Source organism: Lissotriton vulgaris, chromosome 4_1, assembly GCF_964263255.1.
Source record: "Lissotriton vulgaris chromosome 4_1, aLisVul1.2, whole genome shotgun sequence".
Classification (NCBI taxonomy): Eukaryota; Metazoa; Chordata; class Amphibia; order Caudata; family Salamandridae; genus Lissotriton; species Lissotriton vulgaris.
In genome coordinates, this window is record NC_141691.1 from 54171657 (window position 1) to 54195287 (window position 23631).

At 49.7% G+C, this 23631-nt stretch overlaps 1 protein-coding gene across 1 annotated transcript in view; it reads left to right on the forward strand.

Moving 5' to 3' along the window:
- The window catches only part of LOC147718350 (uncharacterized), a 395588-nt gene that overhangs the window by 330119 nt on the left and 41838 nt on the right, over positions 1 to 23631 (forward strand). The window contains exon 9 of the mRNA XM_086918293.1: positions 17964 to 18452. Coding sequence (XP_086774419.1) covers positions 17964 to 18452 — 489 coding nt within the window. The remainder of the gene's footprint in view (positions 1 to 17963; positions 18453 to 23631) is intronic.

Below are 23631 nucleotides of genomic sequence, written 5' to 3' on the forward strand. Positions count from 1 at the left end.
CACTTGGACAATTGAGGTTTGCAGTTTTGCAAGGCTGGATACCTGGTGAATAAGGAAACTGACCCAGTACTGTTGAATTAACAATCAGTCTGTGTCCAGCACCATTTGTCAATATGATCTAATCCTAAGCAGCCTCATGCTAGAGTCACAGAAGCGAGTGTTTAGAGTTTGAGGTGAGTGTCTGAAAATTGGTGCATATTGTTGTATAATACCAAAGTTGATTTTGAAATTTAACAATGCTACATTCCTGAAGACTTTTGCAAATTTGGGCTGTCAGGCCATCCGCTTGGTAGCTTTATGCGGCTTTAAGTTGTAATGGCTTGCTTGACCTTCTGGGAGGATTGGGCCCTCTAAAGAATCTTGTTCATTAGTGAGTTTTGGGAGGTGAACGCCCTGCAGAAAAGCTGCCTGCTCACTTACTAGGTGGGACAAGCCTCCATAGTCTTGTAATAGGTCCAGAATTCCACGACTGTTCCCAAACCGGCCCCTATCGGGTCCCAGAGGAGGCGCTGATTTCTCCAACATACTCTCGCTCACCCTGCAGGGGTCTCTTTGGAGGTGCCAGCTTGGTCTCCGGCAAAGTGTGAATGGTTTTTAAGATGGAGCAGCGAAAGCTCTACCTTGTTAGTATAATGCCCGGCCTCTCGCCCTCGTGAGTTCCCTAGTAATGTGGAGCGACAGCAGTCGATTACTCTTCTTTCAAGTCAAGAATCTCATCCTCTAAATTCCTCCCTTCCAAGGCGCTTATGTTCTGCAGCTACCGCTATAAAGTGGCCTTGAATAAGGGATTCAAAGGTATCTCATGCTCTCAAAGGGGCACCCCAACACTCCTTCACTATGTAGAACGTTCTCATCCACATGTTGTCCTATGTCCTGTTGAGTGAGCAGAGATGGGTGGAGTCTCCAGTTTCCCCTGGGCTTCAGATATTAGCTGAACTAGATGGTGGTTGTCTCATCGTCTGATGCTGAGATCGCCCACATTGCGGGTCAGTCTTACAAGGGAATTACTCAGCATTATATAGTCTATCTGGGAGTGTGTGCGGTGTACATTGGAGTAGAAAAGTGAAAGTTGCTGATGTTGATGTCATGCCCTCCACACACACTGCAAGCCCAGCTCGGCAAGGGCCCTTTTCAGTCTTTGTCCCTGTCACAAAGTCTGACCCTGACACCCCAACCTTCTCCCCTCCCCTCCCTATTCTGATGAGGGTCCCATACCAAATTGGTCCCTGGTCAGTACAATATTGCCTTGTGCAATGCCTGGCAGTTTCTCGAAGCCAATAAAATAATAATCTTGGGCGGAGTTAGGAGCATGCGCTATGACTATTGAGTGGTACAGCCCTTGAGGGACCCCATCAAGATGAGGGTAACCGCTACCCTGGTCTGCGTGGCCCTGGGGTACTGAATAGTGGAGATTGTCTCATATATTGCTACCCTCCCTAATGCTTGGCGGCGGCTGAGGTGTATGCCATCTGTGTAATTTTCCCCCGATCCTTCCGGAGAGGGTGAGTTTCCTGAAAGCGTATTGTATCAGGTGTGGAATGCACACCAAACTGCACCACGTTTATTCAGGGAATTCAACCTTGTACATTAAGTCAAATCATTTGAATCAAGGTGGGTTGCTAGTGAGGTGTGCCAGTGTGGGAGCACCGCAATGAAATGAAATGTATATTTGTAAAGCGCGATTGCTGCCCTGAGGCGTCCAAGCGCTAGCGACAGGTATGATTTGCTTAACAGAAAGAAAACACTAGAGAGTTACTGTGGAGCCTTAAAGAGAAAAGTCTTCAGCTGTTTCTGAAAGGAGGAAAGGTTAGGGTTGGACCTAAGTTGCAAGGGAAGTGAGTTCCATAGCTTGGCGGCAATGAGTGAACATCCTGCCACCTGCTCTTGCCTTTTTTATTCTAGGGACAATCGCCATAATCGCCTGGCTAGAACGAAGATTTCTGCTAGGATGATACTGTGTAATTAGATCCCGGGTGATAGCCGGTCCTGTGTCCCAAAAGGCTTGGTGGGATATACACATAGCCTTGAAGACAATTATTTGTCGCACTGGAAGCCAGTGCAGACTGAGCAGTCCAGGTTTGGCTGACAGTCTTCGCGGCAGCTCGAGCAGTGTGCGGGCCGTGCAGTTTTGCACTATCTGTAGCTTACACAGAGTGTATTCAGGGACCAAGACAGTGGTTAATGTGGTGGAGCTGATGTACCTCTCCCTCTCCCCGCCCCCCCCTCTCCCGCACCCTTCCCATCATCCCCAACAATACATTTTAACTTGTAAAGGAAAGAACAAGCAAAAGCAATGTCAAGAAGTAACCAAAGATGTTTCATTTGATGAACATGGAAGGGGCCATCCGCTCCGTCCACCCACAGCAGGAGGGAGGGTAATTGTGCCATGCTCATAGCACCGGGGTAGGAGGTCCCTCTCTGCAGCTCGACCAGATCCTGCAGAGTAGAATATTCCACTCGGCTGGAGTACGTCCACCACTGAGAGTTTGTGCCATTCTTGATCACCCAGGGTATGTCTGATTCTGGGTCCGCTGGTGGAAAGCCCGGGCCCCAAAATCCCAGGCGGCACCCTGTTTCCCAGGGCCCAACTGTGTCCACGAGGCTCAGAGGGAGGTATGCTCATTCGTGTTGGAGGACCTCCTTCCATCCCCCTGGGTGCACAGGTTGTGGATTATAGTGCCGGGGCTACTAGCAGGAGTTTCATTGTCGATTCCCAAAGTTGCTGCTGCTCGTTGAACCTATATTACTGTATGACATTTGTTGCTTATTTCAAAAGAAAGACCAAAGGGCTAAGCCCACCCGAAGCAGATAACATTGTCTCTAAGCTTTTTCATGATGGTCCTGAAAGACCGGGCAAGAGATTCTGGAAGGACACTTCGCTGACTTTCCTTGAGTGCTGTAGAGCCTTCCCTTTCTATGAGTAGTAGAGAAACTTCCCAAGCATGTCCCTAGGGTTCTGTTGCCGTGATGGTCTCTGGAGGCCTGCTAGATACACCTGTTTCCTCATTATTTTGAGGTGAGCGTCCCCCAGCAAGGAGGCGCGCATCCCAACCTCAAAGCTCTCCAGGTTGGCGTCCACAATTTCCTCACTCAGGCATTTGAGGCAGTGGCTTTCGCGTCTTGAGCCGAAGTCTTCAACTCTGTCCGAAGTCATCCTGAATTGGCCCTCACTAGCCGAGCAAGTTGCCTACGTGACGGCGTGAACCGCCGCAGTTGATTCCAGGTGTGCTTCAGTGTCCACAGTGTTGCCTCACTGTGTCCACGTCTTTTCTGAGGACAGTGATTTGATTGTCCAAGTCCTGAGTCAGCCAGGATTTTTGAGAAATCCGTCTTAAGTTCATCCCTGTGATCAGTCTTGAACACCCAGAGGCTATGCAGGGATCCGCCTTCGCTAAAGCCACAGTGGGCCCTGCGGTGCTAGCCCATGAGTGTCAGGGCAGGCACTGTCTTGGCAAGGAGCGGGCCTCTTGCCTGGGGTTTCTTTTTGGTGAGCATGGAAGATGTCTACACTGCTAGCACAGACACCACTGCTTGCAAGTGGGGTGGCATTCCGGTATCCGTGAAAGATCTTGGGCGGTATCCAGGAGCCCAGGGTGACTCACCTCATCCCGCCTCACCTAAAGGGTCCGACACCCTGGGACGTATGTCTTGTGGTCGTGGGGGCATAGGTCAAGCAGCACCCCAGATAGGGACATCACCCTCAGCCTTGCCGTGCTTCCTGTTGTGGCTGGATTGATCGGGCAGCCGGTCTCTAGGGCACGCTCAAACCAACTGTGTTGCTAATCTTCTAGGCAGAGTTGCCCACTATTGCATGTGGGGCGTGCTCTCGCTGGGATATGCTGTCCCCTCTGGGGTGTTGGCGATGGGGTCAGCTCTCCTGGTTGCTCATATTTAAAGAATTGTCCTATGATACAACAGCGGTCATTCTCAATTTTGTGTGCACTCACTCCTGAGGGACTTTGACAACCATACATTTAGTTAGTTGTTGCATTTTATTTTTATTAGGGAACACGGTGAACAGACCGTATTAATTGGCTTTCTTCTAAGAGTTCAGAATAAACTTTTGCATGTTCCTATGAAAGCTACTGATGTGCTTTTTATTTTCCCAGAAGAAGTTGTGTGTTTTATGGAATATTGTTTGGGCTGCACTTCAAAGTTGTGGTGACAATGCTATGTAGTTGCTGATCTTGCGTCCCAAAAACCTGGATTCTAATCCAATCTTTGGTAGATTAATGATTGTGAGATCTCCCCACATCTAATAGTATATTTGTAATGTAAATATTTGCATACCAACTGCAGTTTGCCTTCTGGTTTCTCATCCAGTAGTAACCAGGCCCCATATTGTATTCTGTATTAAATGTCCTGTTAGATATGCTCCATCTCTAGTGAAAATATTCGTTAAAGAGCTCTGCTAATCCATGAGACAGGCTTTTAATTTTCGACCTGCACCAAATTCCACCACGTATCAGCCCTTGGACTCCACCAGCCCTGCCCTGTACAGCTTCTAGCAGCTCCAATATGGGGCAACGTTTACACCGAGTTTAGCCAACGTACACCCCTAAGGGATCTTTTTTTAATCTGGTCCATAAATATATATAGATGGTGTATGAAAGAGCAGTTCATTAAACTAGGCATGGATGCCTACATGTGTCATGTGTGTAATGTGTGCTGCAGCTGTGGATTTCCTTTAGGACCAGTTCTACCATCGGGTCCATACAGATGGACTTCGCTTAAGGACCGACCCACTGATTATGTCTATTCTGCACAGGAACTGATTAAATTTGCTGACCTTCCTGGTGGGCATGAAACTTGAATGTACCAGTCTATTCATCACCCGGAGGAGTTCAGCCAGACCGTTGACTGCGTTGTCTGGTGTGATGAAGGTTTTCAAGTTCAGCCTGATTTGAGCTTTGAGTGGGTAACTGCGCTGCAACTCAAACCATATGAAGTCTTGGCTTCCGATGACTTCAAACTAGTGGCGACAACAGCACCTTTTATTTTTGTTGAAATTCCAGTCTGCAGGATTAGTGAGCTATTGGCTGATCAATATTGTGTATAACTTGGCTAAGTCATAATTGTTTTTTTAGCCCTAAAGCTTTTATTGGAACACTTTATAAAAGTGGATTTATTTTCTTTCTGTCCCATCTGTGATGTGGTGGGTTCAATCATTCAGTTTTTTTTTATATAGCACAGCACCTCACCCATTAGGGTCTCGAGCGTTTGTGGCTGCTGCTGGTCACCTCTCATTCGAATAACCAGGTTTTACGGTCTCTTCTGAATTGCTGGAACGATGGGGATGTCTTTTGATGTAAAGGAAGGGAGGTCCATGTCTTGGCTGCAGGAGAGAGAAGGATCGATTTTGTGTCTGCGAGGGCTCAGGAGGCCGTCTGGAGATGTCTGGTAGGTTGGTGGGAGGCCAGTAGTTTGAGGTATGCTGGTCAATCGTTGTGTAGGGCTTGTAAGCGTGGGTCAGCATCTTTAACTGGCATCTCTTCTGGATCTGAAGCCAGTGTAGTTTCTTGAAGTGGGGACTGATGTGGGTCTTGCTGCTGCGTTCTGAATTGTCTCTAGTCTCTTCAGGAGGTGTGCAGTGGTTCCTACATTGAGTGTAGTCCAGCCTGCTGGTGATGAGGGCCTGGGTGAATCTATCTGGTGTTGACTGGGAGCCATCTGAAGATGTTGCGAACCACGTGGAGGATGTGAAACAGGCTGATGGGACTGCACTGACTTGTTTCTTTTCATCGAGAGCTTGCTGTCCAGGAGGATGCCGAGGTTGCGTACGTGGGCTGTTTGGGCTGGTAGTGGGACGAGACTGACAGCCACAATGAGTCTTTCCAGATCGAGGTGTTCTTCCCAAAGTTGGCTTCCATCTTGTTAGTGTTGAATTGCAAACATTTGGCTCTCATCCATTTGGTGGTGTTGTGATGCTTGAGGGGAAGTTCGCTCTTGCGGTGAAAGGGTCTTCAGTCCGCATGTGTCTGTATATGAGATGACGCGGAGTCCGTGTAATCTGACTGAGTGAGCCAGGTGGAGTCCTGTTGCTGTTGAAGAGGGTGGGGCTGAGTAATGACCCTTGGGGAACTCTACACATGATCCTCTTGGGTTCTGATGTGAATGGTGGAAGACCGGTCCCCTGGGTCCTTCCAAAGAGAAATGTGGAGATCCATTGGAGGGGGATTCCCTGGATCCCAATGTGGTGGAGTCTGTGGGTCGGTGTGCGGTGCGAGACTGTCTAATGCGGCTGATGGGTCCAGGAGGATGAGGGCTGCCTTTTCGCTGCAGTCCAGGACGGTTCTGATGTACTCGGGGGCTGCTATCGGGCAGTCTGTGCTGTGGTCTGCTCGAAACCCGGATTGGGAGGGGTCCAGGTGGTGGTGATGCTCCAGGTGGTGGGTGAGTTGCTTGTTGATCACCTTCTTGAGGATCTTTGCTGGAAATGGGAGCAGAGAGATGAGTCTGTTCTTAGGCTCGAGGTCGGCAGAGGGCTTCTTCAGGAGGGGCCTCACTTTTGCGTGTTTCTGGCTTTCAGGGAAGGAGGCTGGTGTGTTCTATAAGTCCAGGACCTTTGAGTTTGCCTCCAATTGTCTTGCTTCCAAGGTTGAAGATGTAGTGGGGACAGGGGTGTGTGGGTGCCCCCGCGTGTACGGAGTTCATGCTGGAGATGGTGTCTTGGGTTGTGAGGAGGTCCCATTAGGTGCTGAGGTGTTCCAGGTTTGTGTTCGTGGGTTGGTTTCTCTTTTCGGCGATGGTTTGGGGTTCGAAGTTTTTGTAGATGATCAAGATTAAGTCGTGGAAGGAAGTCCGCAAGCTTGTTAAGGTGTTATGATGATCTTGGTGGCACTGGGGTTGGAGAATTCCTCCACAATGGTGAAGAGTTCCTTGCTGCGGTTGTAGCTGGCTTCAATGCGGTGTGCTATGGTGGTGTTAGTTTCTTTTAGGTTTAAAGTATTTTATTGAAGCAGGGTGGGGTAGGACACAAGGGGCAAGGAACAAATAAACCACAGGAACCGCACAGCAATGTGCATTGTATAGCAAGTACAGTAATGCAGTTACAGATTTGCAAGAGGCCCCATCCGACTCGGGAGCATAGCTTTCGCACCCGTGGTCACATACAAACAGGGGGGGAGGGGGAAGAGGGGAAGGGAAAAAGGGGGAGGGGTGAAGGGAGGAGAAGCAACCCCGCTCCAAGAACCTACCTAACCAAACTGATCCCCCAACTACCTAACCCTAACCCACCCCCTGTACTGTGCCAATATCTACAGTCTCCGCTACATGCAACTTTCCGAAAATCCCCGCTATACAGTACCGACCCCACCCAATCAAGCAGGCTGGTCCGGTGGCAGTGTCAGCCTTAACAACCTAAGGTATCTAGGGCAGGTGATCTCCCGAAACTCGGAACATAACAGGCTGTGAAAGGGCTCCCACAGTTCCTCAAAGGTATCAGTATCCCCCAAGGCTACTAAGGACATTTTCTCCATTCCAAGGACATGCCATAATCTGTGCAGCCAACCAACTACAGAGGGAAGTGTGGTAGTGCGCCAGTGTATGAGAATATTCTGCACCGCTGACCCCAGCGCAATTGCGATCTGTCTACCTCTCTTAGATCTAAGGGGATACATCAGCCCATTCGGCAACCCTAGCAGAACATAGGCCGGGAATCTAGGCAGTTCTATCCCAAAGCATTTGTCTACCTCGCCCAAAACCTCTTCCCAGTAAGGAGCCAGCAGGGGACATTCCCATAGTATGTGTGTTAGGGTACCAGTATTGCCACAGTTGCGCCAGCACGTCCCTGGTATTGCCCTGTCCATCTCGTGCAGTTTCTCCGGAGTACGGTACCAGTAGGTCGAGATTTTAGTGAAGGTCTCCGTAAGACCCGTGTGGTAGGCCGAGTGACGTGCGCGGAAGGAGATGTGTTCCCATTCTTTATGGCTCAACACGCGCCCGAGCTCACGCTCCCAACGTTCCCGACCGGGGTTGTGAATATGAAAGGAGGGGGGCTGCAGCATTTTATACAGGTCTGAGATCAGTTTAGCGTCCGACGTGCGAGTAATTAACCAACGCTCATACGCCGTGATTTCCCGGTGTGCTGCGTCGCGCACTTGGGGTTGTAATGCCCAGTGGCGCGCCTGCATGTATCGCATGCGCTCCGTTTCCGGGAGGCCATAATCCCTCCTCAGGTCCGGGAAGGGGACAACTCCCTCAGGGCAATACAAGTGATACAGAGTGCAGCAGCGGGCCACCCGCCAGCGCTCATAAGCGCCCTGCTCCATCCCGGGGCCGAAGTCCGGGTTGCCAATGAGCGGCGTAAAGGGAGAGGGGAAGGTGGTAAGCTCGCACCTGGCAGCCACCGAGTCCCACGTCCGGAGCGGGACCCGCGTTACCAGAGACGCATAGAGATTGGGGGGTCGATGGGCCCGCTTCAAGAATGGTACTTCCTGCAGCGTCCTACCCGCCACCGCCTGGTCCTGGAACAGCCAGTGCTTATCAGACTCCCACCGGCTCCATTCGACTAGATAGCGGAGCTGAGCGGCCTGGAAATATTTCCGCAAGTCCGGTATCCCCAGCCCCCCGGATTCCGGTGACAGCATAGCGATGCTTCTCTTGATCCTCGGCCTGCGACCCTGCCACATGAACCGCGCAATGGCAGTCTGTGTCTCCGCAAGCCACCCCACGGGGGGCTGGAGCGGCAACGCCCTGAAGAGGTAAAGCACCTGAGGCAGGAGGGTCATCTTCACCGCGGCCACCCTACCCAGTAACGACAGCGTGCCCTTATTCCACCGGCCCAATTCCTCCCTGATTTTCGCGCCCAGAGCCGCGTAGTTGGCCGTGACCATCTCCGGGAGGGAGGGCGCCAATAGGATCCCCAAGTACGGGATCCGGTCCTTGGACCAGCTCAGAGGGTAAAGCCTCTGTAGTTCCGCTCTAGTGGCAGTAGTAAGCGAAATGTCAAGGGCGGCCGACTTCCCCAGGTTCACCTTGAAGCCCGCCACGTCGGCGAATAAGTTCAGTTCCTCTACACAGGCCGGCAGCGATCTCCGCGGATCATCCAGCGTCAGAATGACATCATCCGCGTACAGGCTGATCGCATGATGGAATTCACCCATCTTGACACCGACAATGTCGGGGTTCTGCCTAACCCTCTGAGCAAAAGGCTCCATGTACAGGGCAAAGAGCAGAGGGGAGAGAGGGCACCCCTGTCTCGTACCCCGCTCAATGGGGAAGGGTCGAGAGCTGCCGCCGTTCACCCGGACTACCGCAGAGGGGAACCGGTAACAATTGAAGATCAGATGACGGAACTTCTCCCCAATCCCGAATTTGCTCAGGACCTTCTCTAGGTAGGGCCAGTGCACCCTGTCGAAAGCCTTCTCCGCGTCTATGGACAGGAGCATCCTCTCCCCAGGGATCCTGGAAGCCTTCTCGAGGATGTGCGTCACCCTCTTTGTGTTATCTACTGTTTGCCTACCGGGCACGAAGCCCGCTTGGTCCGAGTCAACCATGCCCGGGAGGTGCAACGCCAGGCGTGCAGCTAATATACTGGTGAACACTTTCAAATCTGTGTTCAGTAGCGAAATGGGACGGTAGGACCCACAGGGGGTCCTGTCCTTACCCGGCTTCGGAATCACGGAAACCGTGGCCTGGAGAAATTCGGAGGGGATGGCTCCCGGCTCTGCGAAGGAGTTAAAAAGGCGGGTCAGTAGAGGCGCCAGCTCTTGACAGAAGGTTTTATAGAACAGCGGGATAAAGCCATCCGGGGCCTTGCCCAATTTAAGCCGGGATATCGCCGTGATCACCTCCTCAATACGGATGTCACGCTCCAGATACTGAGCCTGCTCCTGAGACAACGACGGGAGCGGGACCGAGTCCAGATAGGCCATCTCAGCCCGGGCCGAAGGGGCCTCCCCGGTGTAGAGGTCAGCATAAAAGCCGCGAAAGACGTCTGCTATTTGCTCATCAGCCGTGACCCTACCACCGGTCGGGTCCACCAGTTCCTTCACTCGGTGCTGCTGGTGTTGCACCCTAAGTTTATTAGCCAGGAGCCGCCCACACCGATCGCCCCCTGTATAATATTTGTGTTTCAGGCGAAGCATCGCATACTCCGCCCGGTCCGTGTCAAGGGCCGCCAGGAGTTTCCGTGCCGCCCTCAGCTGCCTCCACACCCTGGGGGCCCCTGTCCTGTGATGAACCTGCTCCAGCTCCCTCACCTGCTGGGTGAGCTCATCTCTCTTGAGCTGTCGGTCCCTATTCTCGGCCGAGGAAATCGCTATAAATTCGCCTCGGAGCACCGCCTTCAGGGCTGCCCACTGTGTCGCGCGAGAAGTATCCCCGTTATCATTTATGGTCTGAAAATCCAAAATGGCCGCCCGGATCTGATCCACCACCGACCGCCTGTGCAAGAGCGTGTCCCGGAGCCGCCAGACCCCTCTCGGCCGAACCACCGGGGGCAGAGTGAAAGCGCCCTCCACCGGGGCGTGGTCAGAAAGAGAGAGAACCCCCATGTCCACACTCGAAGCCAAAGGGAGCATTGGGCCCGACACAAGGAGATGATCCAATCGCGCATAAGATCTATGGGCATGTGAGAAGTAAGAGTATGCGCGGGTGGTGGGGTGGAGGTGGCGCCACATGTCATGCAGATCCAGCTCCTCAAGTCGAGTTCGAATCGAGCCCGAAAGCTCACCCAACTGGTGGCGCCGCTGCACAGACCTGTCCATCGCCGCGTCGAAAACCAGGTTCAAATCGCCCCCCAACACTATGTGCCTATCAGAGGTGGATGCTACGTCCTCCAAAGCCCTGTGTAAGAATTGGTCCTGGTGATCATTGGGGCAGTAGATGGTGCCAACAGTCAGTGCTAAACCCCCCACCTTGATCCTGTACACTAGAAGTCTCCCTTTCTGTTCTGCTACCTTGCACACTACCTCTCCCCTAAACCCCCTAGAAAACAAGATCGCCACCCCTGCCGTCTTGGAGGCGCTAGAGGAGAACAGCTGCGTGGGGAACTTAGGGGTACGCATCCTCAAGCAGTCCTTAGCCAGCAAATGGGTCTCCTGCAACAGACAGATATCCGCTTGTGAGTTTTCTAACAAGGATAACACTGCCCGCCTCTTAACCGGATTATTCAGCCCTTTCACATTGAGAGTAAGCACCTTATAGAGCCATCAAGGAGGGGGATCAATGGAGCACGTGTCAAGAGGCAAAGCCCCGCAGGCAAACACAGAAGGCACCACTCGAGGCCTCAAAACAGAGCAACTTTGAACCGTCCACTGGCACAGTACAGTCCCCGAACCCCAACACCCCACAACTAGAAAAACCCCCCTTGTCCCCACACAGCCAAATCTACACCATTCCCCGCAACTGGCCCCCCCTCTAGGCCCCAGAATCAAAACATCTGCCCGCCTGTCCCAACCCCATTCCCTACTACTCAAACTTTTCAAAAAAGACATTGTCCCAGTCCGGCCCGTAACGGGCAGGGCCGTGGTAAATCAGTCTAGTGGACGTCCAGCCACCTCCTCCAGCACTCTCCATTCCCCCCAGCCCACCCCCCGGATCCCCGCACCTGCAAGAGGAATAAGCTAGAGTAGACTCCCCCCCCGGAGTGAGTTCAGGCCGTCAGGGCCACTTCGCCGTTCGCCGCCACTCTGGAGGCCTCCTGGATGGCGGCCGCCATGTCCGCCCTGATTATGGGCGAGCCCGGACGCTCCGACGGAGGAGAGGTCCCCCCTCCAGCTTGCTGCCATCCGTCACGAGTGCTTCGCCTCCGCCGCGGGGCCGGGGTATCTGTATCCGATGCTGTGAGGCCCAACACCGCGCAGACATCCTGGAGGGACCGAAGCTGATGCAAAACACCGTTCCATCGAAATATCAGACGGAAGGGGTGCCCCCAAGAGTACTGTGTCCCTTGCTCCCGGAGGAAGTCAGTGGCGATCTTGAATGATTTCCTCTTCTGCAGCGTGACTGTAGATAAGTCCTGAAACAGGGTCACAGGGTGGTCCCGGAATCGGAAAGATTGCTGCCCTCGTGCTTCTCGGAGAATCCGCTCCTTCAAGGGAAAGTTCGGGAGGAAGGCCAGAATGTCCGGGGCGGGCGCCGTAGCTCTGCGGGGGCGGCCCACCCGATGTGCTCGGTCTATGCGGATCCGAAAGTCCTCCGACTCTCCCAGGATCGCACGAAAGAGGGCGACCAGATATGCAGTCACGTCCTCACCCTCCTCACCGGACGGCACACCGCGGACCCGTATGTTCCGCCTGGACCGATTTTCAAGGTCCTCGGCGTGGGCCTGTAGCTCAATCTGCTGCTCCCGCAGTCGCAGGACCTCCTGCTGCAGATGGGTGATCTCCTCATCCCTGGAGTGACCCGCTTCCTCCACTGTGTTCACACGTTCCCCCAGGGAGTCCATCTCTCTCCTTACTTCGCGGACCTCCCCGGCCACCTCACGCTTGAACGTTTGAAAGTCCTCCCGAAGGGAGCTAAAGAGCGATTCGAGAAATGATCTCGTCACCGGGGGTTCTCCGCCATCTGCTCCTCTGGTCGGGGCCGGGGAGGTCGTGGCGGGTTGGGTTCCACCGCTGCGTAGGGCGCCGCGACCCAGCATGTCCGGCAAGGTTCGGTCACCCCGTTGCTGCCCTCTCGCGTTCGACATCGCAGCTGAGTAGAGGACGTTGAGGGCAAAGAAAGCAGCTTTATGCCAGCCGGGGGCAGCGCCACACAAAGAGCACCAGGAAGGCCGAGCTGTCCAGCCGGAGACCACAAAATGGCCGCTCTGTGATGTCGAGGGGCCAACGCCCAAGATGGAGAACCCCTCTCCGTCTCTGATCCGGAACCCAAAAATCCGGCCAGTGGGCAAAGTCACGGTGCGATGGTCGCCGGGGCCCGTAGCCTCAGGGGGAGATCTGCCCCGGGAGCCCCGTTCCTCTGCTCCGCTCAGACAACCGGCCGGAGCGGCCTCTCCCAGCGGGCCTCTTCAATCCACGGGCTGGCGTAGTGAGGCGATGTCGACTCCGCCTCCGCTCTTCACCTCCGCTCTGCTCCGCTCCGCACAACCGCCGTCGGACAACTCCGAGCCGGTCGCGAAGCCGCTGCTGACTCCCACTCCGACTGTTCATGCGCCACTGCGGGCTTCACACACAGGCGGCTGAGCGCTCCGTCACGCTCCGAGGGTCGGGAGACTCGCAGCCTCCGGCTCGCACACGGGCCATGCAGCGGGCCCCGACCCGGGCTTCACCGGTCAGGATCTCACCCCCGACGGCGCAAACCGGGCTCAGTAGTCGTTCCACACCTCCACCGTGGGCACCAGGCTCAGTCGCCGCGTGATCCGGGGGGGAATCAGCGGTTACAAGCGGTGCGGGAATTCAGGGGTCCGGGAGCTCTCGGCAAGTGCGACCTCTCAGCCCGCCATCTTGGCCACGCCCCCGTGTTAGTTTCTTTTAAGAGCCTGTGGTACTGTTTCAGGGCTGACTTGAAGCTTTGCTGGCTCACTGGTTCTTACAAACAAGTATAAATCTGACTGCTGTGCACTGCAAAAAATGCTGCACTGTGATTTTCTCGTGGTCGGTCGATGTCTACCCAGGTGGTTCATAGCTATGCGTGTGACCAGCCTAGTTTCATTATCCCAGATATCGCTTTACCATATCCCCATATAAACCACCTGTGAAGGTCCGAGTTCTAATAAAGAACTAGAGTGCTCACCTTGCTCACAGATAGAAGGCTGCTTTAGAATCATTCACTTTTTTTGTGCGGAAGGCGAAGTATGTACATGAACATTTATCTCCCCTTTTGGTGCTACAAGTTTCTGAACTAAGTCCCTGCAAACATTAATTTCCATGTGTTGGTATTCTATATTTAAAGTGTTCCTGGTCTGTGAACATTTTGGTGTCTGATAGCTTTCACTGTTTTAAAATAGCTTCTTCATTGTTTTGTCTGATGTACAGTGCGAATTACTTATAAATGTTTTAATAGACCATGAATATAGCAATAAATTAGGAATACAGAGACCTCTTTTTTTAGGCAATATACATTTTAAATATATTCTGCATTTCCTTAGGTTTAACTCTCAAATTATTTTGACGCTGGTGCGCATTCCTGCCGCGAGATGCATTTACACACAAGAGGGAGTAGGGAAAATTATCCAATCTGTTAGTAGGTTTCCACGCTCTTAAAATAGTTCCATAAACTTCAATGGAAGAGTAAAACAACGTTGTTTACCAAAATTTTACTATTTTGAAATGAGGGGGGCATTAGTCAACAGATGTACAATGGGCAGGATAGACGTAGGTGGGGGTATTTTTAACTGTTCTTACCCACATTAAAGTACATTATGCTTCACATGACTAAAACATTTAAATCCTTTCACATTTTTTAACTAGCCGGCTTCATACCTGCATCACCATCTGGTTGCTCATTTACTTCAGCAGGCTCCACAGCAAAGGGTTTAAATTCAACTACTCCTTTTACAGCAATATGGCATTCATGAGTGCCTCCCTTTTGTTTTGAAAACATAATGTTAGCGTTCTAGTTGTTAAATAGCACTCTGCGGTGAAGCTACCGTAGATCATGGGGAATTAGCGAACACTGCTGGTGTCGGAGGTACATTTTGCTTTCCGAGATTTTTCTCAAATGGCAGAGAAAGGCAGTAGTGAATTAATAGAAAATGTTATTTCATTTTACCTTCTGGAGCACCTTTCTTATCTTATATGGGAAAATCATGAGGACTGATTTCTTTCAAAACTGGTTCATGATATCCCAGCAGAATCTCAGCATTTTTCACAGAGCAAAATCACCTTAGAACACACCACAAATCCTGATATTTGTAGGATACCACAGCACATGGTTCGTTTTGTGGCTGAAATGTTGCCCTTTATGTGCTCGTTTTTGTGATTCCCCACAATGCATTTCACTGCCACAAAAATGGCAGAGCCATAATGCCATTGAAACCCGTTGGCTGCTTGACACTGTCCATCTAAATAGTCCCGGGGTGGAGGGGGCACTCTGTTATTGACCCGGGTGGAGTAGGGCCCTCTGCTATTGACCAGGGTGGAGTAGGGCCCTCTGCTTCCCCTTGGGGGCCCGTGACCCCACCCAGCCAATAACTACTGGGCGGACCGACCCCCTTGGATACGATTGCTTTAGTGTTGCTCAGTGGCCCCGATTGAGCTGCTGGTAGTGTCCAGTGTCTGTTGTAGTGTATTCAGCCTTCGCTGGATCTATTCAATGGAGGGGCCGTCTGCGCCCCCGCCGCTCCCCTTTGCAATTCTGTATTTTTTTTTAATGACTCATTGGTACATAGGTTGGTTTGCAAAATATTTTCCAGTCACAAAAAGTGAGTACATAAACTACCACCACTTTTTGGAAGTGGAATAATAGTACAACAGGCAATCACGGTCCTCCTGGGGTCTCCCTTGTTTGGCATCACTTTTAACTGGTCTGGGATTAACCTGAAATCAGATATCCTATGGTCCGTACGAGCATAGCGCCCACATATTGGCAGTGCCATGCTCATAAGTGGGCGTCTTGTCTCGACTTCTCAGATCCCGTGAACATTGCAGCTCGTGCCCAGGGCAGAAAAGATATAGAATTCGGTTCCAGTTGAACCCTGAATTTTTTTCATAAAAGCGTTTGAGCGAAGATGGATTGAGCGAAGATGGATTGGGCATTGAAAATAAGCAGTTGGTAATAAGGGGCTTTCGTCTTTTCCTTTGTATTTTTCTGTTACAGCTTTGCCTAAGACTTGCCTTAACTTTCACATTAACTGTATTCACACTTTGTAGCTGGGGCTCAGCCAGCATCTCTGAAGGACCCGCAGACCAGTGTTGTAAGGTGCCTGATTCAGTTTTCTAGGGTTCAATTGGTGTTCAAGCAAGAGTTCTTTCAAGTGTTTCCCCGGTTAGAGGCAGAGGGATGTAAACATGAATTTTCATGAACAATGAAACCATTAATCCATCTTTCTATTGTGAATTCAATTTAAATATGCACTTTATTTTCTGTTCTAGACAGAAGTCCTTTCCTACAACATTACAGCTGAGAATTTTACCCAGATGGAGTTAATATCCACAACCGAAGGGAAGGGTGTTTGTCCGTACAAGGAAATAAGAACCTTAAATATTTAAATGTCATTCAAACTGAGTGGAAGAATGGCCTTTGTTGATCCTCAATATTTGTTTCACTTTTCATGGAAATAGGCAGTAACACCAGACCGTTTTTAAAGCTGCAGTTATTTAAAGATTCCCCTCGAGCTTCAGAAGAATCCAGAACACCCTTTTCCTCTTTTTAGGTCTTTTTGCTTACATTTTAATGTTTCTCCCAATGTAAAGCCTAACAAATACTCATTGTGTTGTACAGTTCTGAAGGGCTGTTTAATGCAAGCCGGTGCTTCCACTGATGCTCCAGCGTCAACAGGGGGGAAACCCTGAAAGTTGACGCAGAGAGGGAAACCCAACAAATACTCCCATAAAGAGATGCACCTTCTATTGCGAACAATGTGCATGTGTTATCTTATTTGCTACGGAATGCGACATTCTGTAGGTTTTGCAAACATTTAAGACAATCATTGATTGACGGCAATTAACATTTTATTTTGGCTCATTTCTCTATTCAACTTTCTTTTACCGTATAAATCCGCTGGTCTCATTTCATGGACCATGGGATTGAAAGTGGAAGTGCACGTATGGTGCGACATTGTCTGCTTCCAGCTGGAGCCGTGCAGTGTCTGAGAATGGTCCACGATGTTGGCTTCTGAACCCATCACATAGAAAATGATCCTCTAAATATCCCTGTTGGCCAGAAACACGTGAAACCATACGTATCTGCAGCACCGTTCAGGGCACTTGCTCTCGTGTTGTCAATGGAAACCTATAATGTGCCCAAGAACTGTGCTCCCAAACATTGTGGTATTCAGAATGGCATTCCATTGGCTGCCTCTGCAGTCCTCTGAATGGAATTTCATTTGGAATGTTAGTCGTTCAAATGTGATATTTTACAAGTTCCAGACCGCAGTCTCATTGTTTGTGTCTTGGACTGAGGTGTGGGTACGCCCTGGGGAACGTGATCCCACAGTAAGCTCTAACTAGTCCAAATACAAGCCTGCATTTGCTCTGCCATTGCGGTGATGTCTGCAACATCTTTGCTGGCTGGTGGACTCTGTGTTTGCAGAAAGTTTTTGAAGCTGCGAGTGAGTGGGGGAACACTTGGTTCTCACCTGCCCCGTGGTCAGTATCGGTCAAAGCTTTCAGGCCCTCTACCATGAAGGCCTCTACACTTTTGGCACAATGAACATGGAACTCTCCAAGGGGCTTGTATATTTTGATGCCCTTCAGTTGGCTTCATTGTACCAGATTGCGGGTTTGTACAGGGTCATATACACATACAATGTGGTGGATGGTTGGGTTGATTAAACCGCCCTAATGGAGGCTTCCCACTGCATCACATCTGAGCCACACCTCCCATGATCCGTGAATGAGCATCAGACTGAAGCTGTCAAACTGGACCATTCATGAGACCAGAAGTCTGTCATTGCTACTTCCCCTAGGTCACCCAAAAAAGAAAGCCTGCATCAGAGTGAGCACTCTTGTCCGTCGTAACTCTGTCCCCCAGCATGTACAAACCACCTAAGTCTTTGCTGCACACAAGTGAATGTTTGTTGCCATGCTGTGAATGTTATCTTGTAATCTATGGCCATAAACTTGGGCTTCTTATGTCTACAAATAATACTCTGTGAACAGTCTTCTTTTTTTTTTTCTTCTTTTGTATGTTTATGAATTTGTTCCTAGCAGTGTTCTAGAGATGTAAAGACAAAAGTGACCATTGAGAGACGGTGTGTTGATTTACCCTGGAGCTCCTGTGGCAGTTGTTGCTAGTTCAAAAGTTCAGCCACAGGGCTGGTAATGGTTCCAAGGCCTAAGAGAAAGATGCTAGTAGTTGCTTGTCAGACACCTCAGTAGCAAGATGTCTTACACTGTCTTTTTCCTGTTCTGCAGCGGAACGAGACATCCAGTGCGAGCAATATGTCTTGAAAGTGAAGACGCTGGAAGCTCAGTGTGAAAAGTACAAGCGGAAGCTGCATCTTCTGGTGACCCGCTGTGAGTGCCAGGATCTGGAGCTCAGTTTACCATCCCCTGGTCTGGAAGGTAAGAGGCCACCGGAAAACTCATTCACCGCGGCAGAGTATTCGCACCACTCCCCTGGAGAAGACGTGAAAAATTCACCAAGGACCCCAAGCCATGAGGTAGAGCAGCCGCTGGGGAGCATGACGAAGGTAGTAGAACATTCTCTCCCGATCTTCACAAAGGAAATGGAGAAGTCACCGGGGGCCTGTTTCCAGGAGGCGGCCCTGCCTGTGGAATGCTTGAGCAAGGTGGACGACTGTTCTCTGAAGACCCCTAGCAAGGCTATGGAGACGTCACCAGTAACTCACTGCAAAGGAGAGGCGTTATCACCAGGGGACCTGAAGAGATTGCTGCCAGAGGGTAAGAGCAATATAATCTAACCATTGTTGCTGCTATTAGATGTAGTCAGCAGCCAGAAGAACTTTAGACTCTTTCAAACAAATATACCGCCTTCCGTAGTCTTGCACCATGTATTGTATTGACATTTGTATACCGCATGCAACCCGCAGGCATTCCAGCATGTGCCCATTCACGTCTGCCCCTTATAGTCGTCTTGGTTGACCTCTTTCAATTGATTGCGGTGGAAACTCCCTCAGGTTCTTCCCCTTATGCCCCCCCCCTTTCCCCGCCGGCTCCCTTGCTGAACGAAGTTTGCACCTTGCATTTGCCTCCTGCCATAAAGCTAGCAATTCTTTTGGTGTTCAGAAGGTGGACAAATTTCCTTTACCAATTTTTGCACAAAGCAATAGGGTTTTTTGCAAGTCATATGGGCATTGTTGCCCTTTCAGTTTCTTCTGTAGTGAAACGCCTACAACATATCTTTGGTGACCTAATCGTTGTGTGGAGGGTCTTGGTTGTCCCCATCCCTCCTGCAGCAGGAACCAAACACCTGCAATGGGCACAGAGCTCATCTGGAAGCTAGAGGGACTGACTGTGTGCACCCGCCCCGCGTCTTAAGTGCTGCTTGGATTTGACACTTTAGCCCCTTTACCCACTTGCAAGCTTGGGGCAATCTCCTCTCCCCCGCTTTGGAGAGCCTGAGTGTGTGCAGTGGAAGAGAACAGCTGTATTTTTCACTGCAACCTGCACTTAAAAAAAAGGGATGCTATTCGCTTAGTTAGAAAAGTTTATTAACACAATTGTCCATAAAATCAAAGGACCATTTATAACATTTTCCCATCATAACACATTAAATTATCCACATTTCTCAGAGGCCTTAAAGTGACCCATTCCAACCGTAGCATCCAAGAATCGCTAAGTGGATAAGAAATTGATATCTCGCGTAGACTCCATATTTTAGAAAAACAAAGGTTTTAAAATTTTATGGCAAAAAAATTAAGTTTATAGTGGATAATAGAGCAATTCGCCTTCCTGATCATACACAGAAACCTCCCCTTTTTATAAGTTTGATAAGCCACACATGGGCCCCAATAAAGATTTACATCTTGACCTGCACTTTATTAAAATGTTGTGTTTAAGTGCAGGGTCTGGCAAATGAAAGATACGGAAACCCATGGGGAATACCCAAGGTATGCGAGGGTAACCCGACTGAGGGTGTTTGGGACCGATCAATAATATCGGTCTGGAAAGCTAGATAATCGTGTCATTTTGGTGATTTTTTTAATGTAACATGTGCCCGCCCCAAATGCACTGGAGGCCAAAAGAAATCCTCCTTTTTGACATTTGTATATTTCAGAAGAACCATTGCCCATTTAAGCTCCCTGCGTTGTGCTTCCAGGCATCAGATCGGATCATTTTGTTACTCCATCATCTGATGAAAGTTAAACATTTTAAAAACGTTCACCAGCCACGACTGATTAATTTATTTCACAACACGTGCCTGGGATCATTGACCCTTTTGGTAGGTTTACATTCTTCTTAAATTACACTCCACTAAATCTAAAATATCCTTTCTATACAAAATATTTCTGATCTGTTAAGTGATAGTTGGCATTTCATGCAAGAATACTTTCTAAAGGGGGGTGAGTGACCGTGCTCATTATATAGGCTAAACTTCGCCAGTGAACTGGACTATAAAAGTGCTCTGAATGTAATACCTTTGTGTTCATTTTAATTTAAATTTGTAGGGAACAGCAGCCCTGCATGCTTATGATTTTTTTCTTCTATCTTTGCCCATCTAAAAAAACTGCACAAATCACCCGCCTTTCTCCCAAAAATTAACATTGGTGTATTTCCATTTTTATCGTTGAAGTATTTTGCTTACAAAAATCTGTTAAGATGTCAAGTTTCTTCTGAAGACCTCTTGGAGTGTAATCTATTAAAATTGGGTTATCAGCTTACTTTAAACCAGGTATATGGATGGGTCCTACTTTTTGCAGAAAATTAGATTGTGGTATTTAGTAGGCTGGATAAATCAGGCACATGAGCTAAAAATCTTCGCTAGAAACCTCCTGTGGCGCAATCCATTACCTTTGTATATATATTTCTGGTTAGGTGACCAGATGGATCCATTTCTACTCCATTACAGTTGGACGTACGTAATGCTTGTATTAACGCCTATAGACTGAGGAGAATTCCAGGATTTCAATTTCCCCATAATCGCCCTCTATCAATCCTATAAAATGTACAGAGGTCCACAATACAGCAGGATGACCCCTGATTTGTCTCAATGGATTACACAATTGGCCATAGGGCAATGCAGGGATGCATGGGATGCATTGTGGAGTGGCCTGCTCGAAAGCCTCCCTGTTTTATAGGTAAATACTTGTATTAAAGACCTGAGCTTGAAAGGCCGTGTTTTGGAGAAGATCTCCTTGGAGACATATTAAAGGCTGATTTGCCTATAATGTATTTAGATCCTCCCGTCCCCCTACTCCAGTTAAGGTTTAAAAATGTACCTCCCTACAAGATTCAGGGATCTTTCCAGTTTCTACTATACACTGGAATAAGTTTGAAATTTTCCAACCATATTCTCTTTTGTGACTGCTGGTATATTATCAGGCCAAGCTGCTCCACTCCATTTTGGCAATTATATAGTTTTTTTAAAATATATTTTAAAAAATATAATAACCCAATTATCTCTAGTTTTTTTATCTGCATTTAATGGAAGGAGCTGTATAGATGTTGAACATGTGAAACTGTCTTCAGTCCCCCATCCCCCCAGTTTCCTGTGCTGTTTCCCAACAGCTACAGCCTCTAGAGGCCTTCAAGGAGGCAATGCTGCAACTCTTTTGTACAGTGACGGGTCTCTGGATTGCCTTCAGGCTCCATGACCCACTGGGTGGGTCCCCAGTTGGCTTCCACCAATATGGACTGCCCCATCACAGACTAAGCCTGTGGGTCTCCACCTGGATCCAGTTGGTACTGCTCCATCCCTGCACCAAATGACCGGTCAGTTCTGACCTCTCAGACGCTGGTCTCTGCTCTAGGGACGTTGGCCCGGACCCAACCTGGACTCCTGTTTCGAGTCTGGGGCACTCTTCCGCTTGATCCCATCCAATGTCTCATTACAAAAGAACGAAGGTGTGGCCTTGGGCCTGGGAGAGCACCAGTGCTTCGTGAGGTTGGAGACTTTATTTGGTGTTGATTGAGAAGCTGTCCAGGGCCTTCATAACATTCCTTATGATGGCAGATAATTTACTCCCCTCCCCCCTTATTACACTTCTGCAGGCCTGTACTTAGACTTTGATAACCCTAGTGGCTCTGAGTCCGGACCAGGTTATCTCTGCCCTGGATCCAGGGGGCTGGATGGTGCCCTTAGACCTGCAGGATGTGTGCTCCCATGCACCCCTCCTGCTGTCCTACAGTCTCTTCCTTTACATTGTGGTGGGTTATGAGCTCGGTCTTTGATTAGCCTCAGATTGACACCCCCTGGGTGGAGGTGGTCACTGTCAGCCTTCATAGGTGCCGATTCATGTATTCTGCACCTCAACAACTGACTGTTAAAAACAAACTTGCCACAGTCCATCACAGGCCGCCAGCCGACAACTTCCTCTTTGTTGTCCTCCCTGGGCTTCTCTGTCACAAAGCCGAATTTTATCTGCAAACATAGAGGGTTCCCTTCCTAGGCGCTGTCCTGGTTGCTATGCCTTTAAAGCGCTTTTTAACTCTGCAACAAGTTTGAGACATTCAGGTTATGATCATTTTTGCGATGCACTCTTGTGCTTAAGTGCATTCTGAGGCTTCTTGGTCTCCTGGTCTTGTGTATCCTACTGGTACCCCATGTTCATTAGCACACGCGGGCTCTTGTAACGTAACTTGTGCCTCGCCTGTGGTGTGCTCAGCACTTTGCTTTCCCTCTTAGACAACCTCAGCATCTCAAGAGGTAGCTCAGGACCTTCAGTGGTGACAGACAACAGCCGACCTGAGCTGTGGCAGGCCAGTCTTCCCACCCTCAGCCCCCTCACCCTCTAGGGTTCAGTAGTGACTGATTCATCATTCTCTAGGGGGGGTGGTCGCCTGGACGAGGTGGAAATCGAGGGCCTTCGGTCTCCAGTGGTACAACTGCACATTATCGACCTTCTGCAACTGTGCACCATTTAGTTAGCCTGGAAAGTATTTTTCTTCCCCCCTGTCTAGGTCCAGACAAACACAACTGTTCTGTCTTATTGCAGCAAACATGGCGGTGGATCATGGGTACTGCGCCAGGACTTTGGTGGTTCGACCTCCAAGGGATCTTTGTCATCCTGATGGGAGAGCCAGGAGAGTGGTACTCTGACCTGCTGAGCCTGTCCATTAACCTTCTAATGTATGCCTCTTTGGGAGGACCTCTGGTCTGAACAGGAGGGCAGGGTTCTGTGCCCACCATCCACAACAATCTAGTGATATTGAGTGGAACCAAGTGAGTGGTCTTGACTTGCCTGCAGATGGGCTGGACATTAATCTGGTAGCTCGGCGTGTCTTTGCACAACTATTATAATAAATCTATTTAATAGTTTGCGACCTGATGGACAGACAGTGTGATTGATCCTCTTCAGGCTGAGCGATCTGATGTCACTGGCCCTGAAAGTCTTTGCTGCTGGCACTGAGAGGTTATTTGTTGGCCCTTTCAGTCTTTTTGTATTTGCTTGACCAATTCTTGTTTAAGTCACTGGTTGTGATGCGTTATCTGAAGGGGCTCACATGCATGCTTCATTCTGCTGCCTTTATCATGCCACACTGGGACCCTAACTTGGGTCTCCCATTCTTGATGTGCATGCTATTGGAGCCTATGCACAGATGTTCTTCGAGGTAACTGACCAATAAGACGGTTTCCTTATTGTGGTTTCTTCGGAGCACAGTCGGTGTACTGCATTTACTGTCCCTACAAATGACGTATACAACCTTCTTCCTTGGCAAATTGTTATGGACTCTATGCTTTTGAAAATGGTATGGCCCTTCCATGTGGGACAATCCACTGTTCTCCCCCCATCCCTCCTTTTTTCTCCTCGGTCAGATCCGTCTGAGGGGTAGAGGGTTGATCAGTTGAAAACACAAGCCCTTCTCTATATATAAAAGAAAATCGTAGACTAAAAAGCCCCAGATGGCTGACCACATCTGTTGAATTCACCAATGTGATGAAAGGATGGGTAGTTAAAAA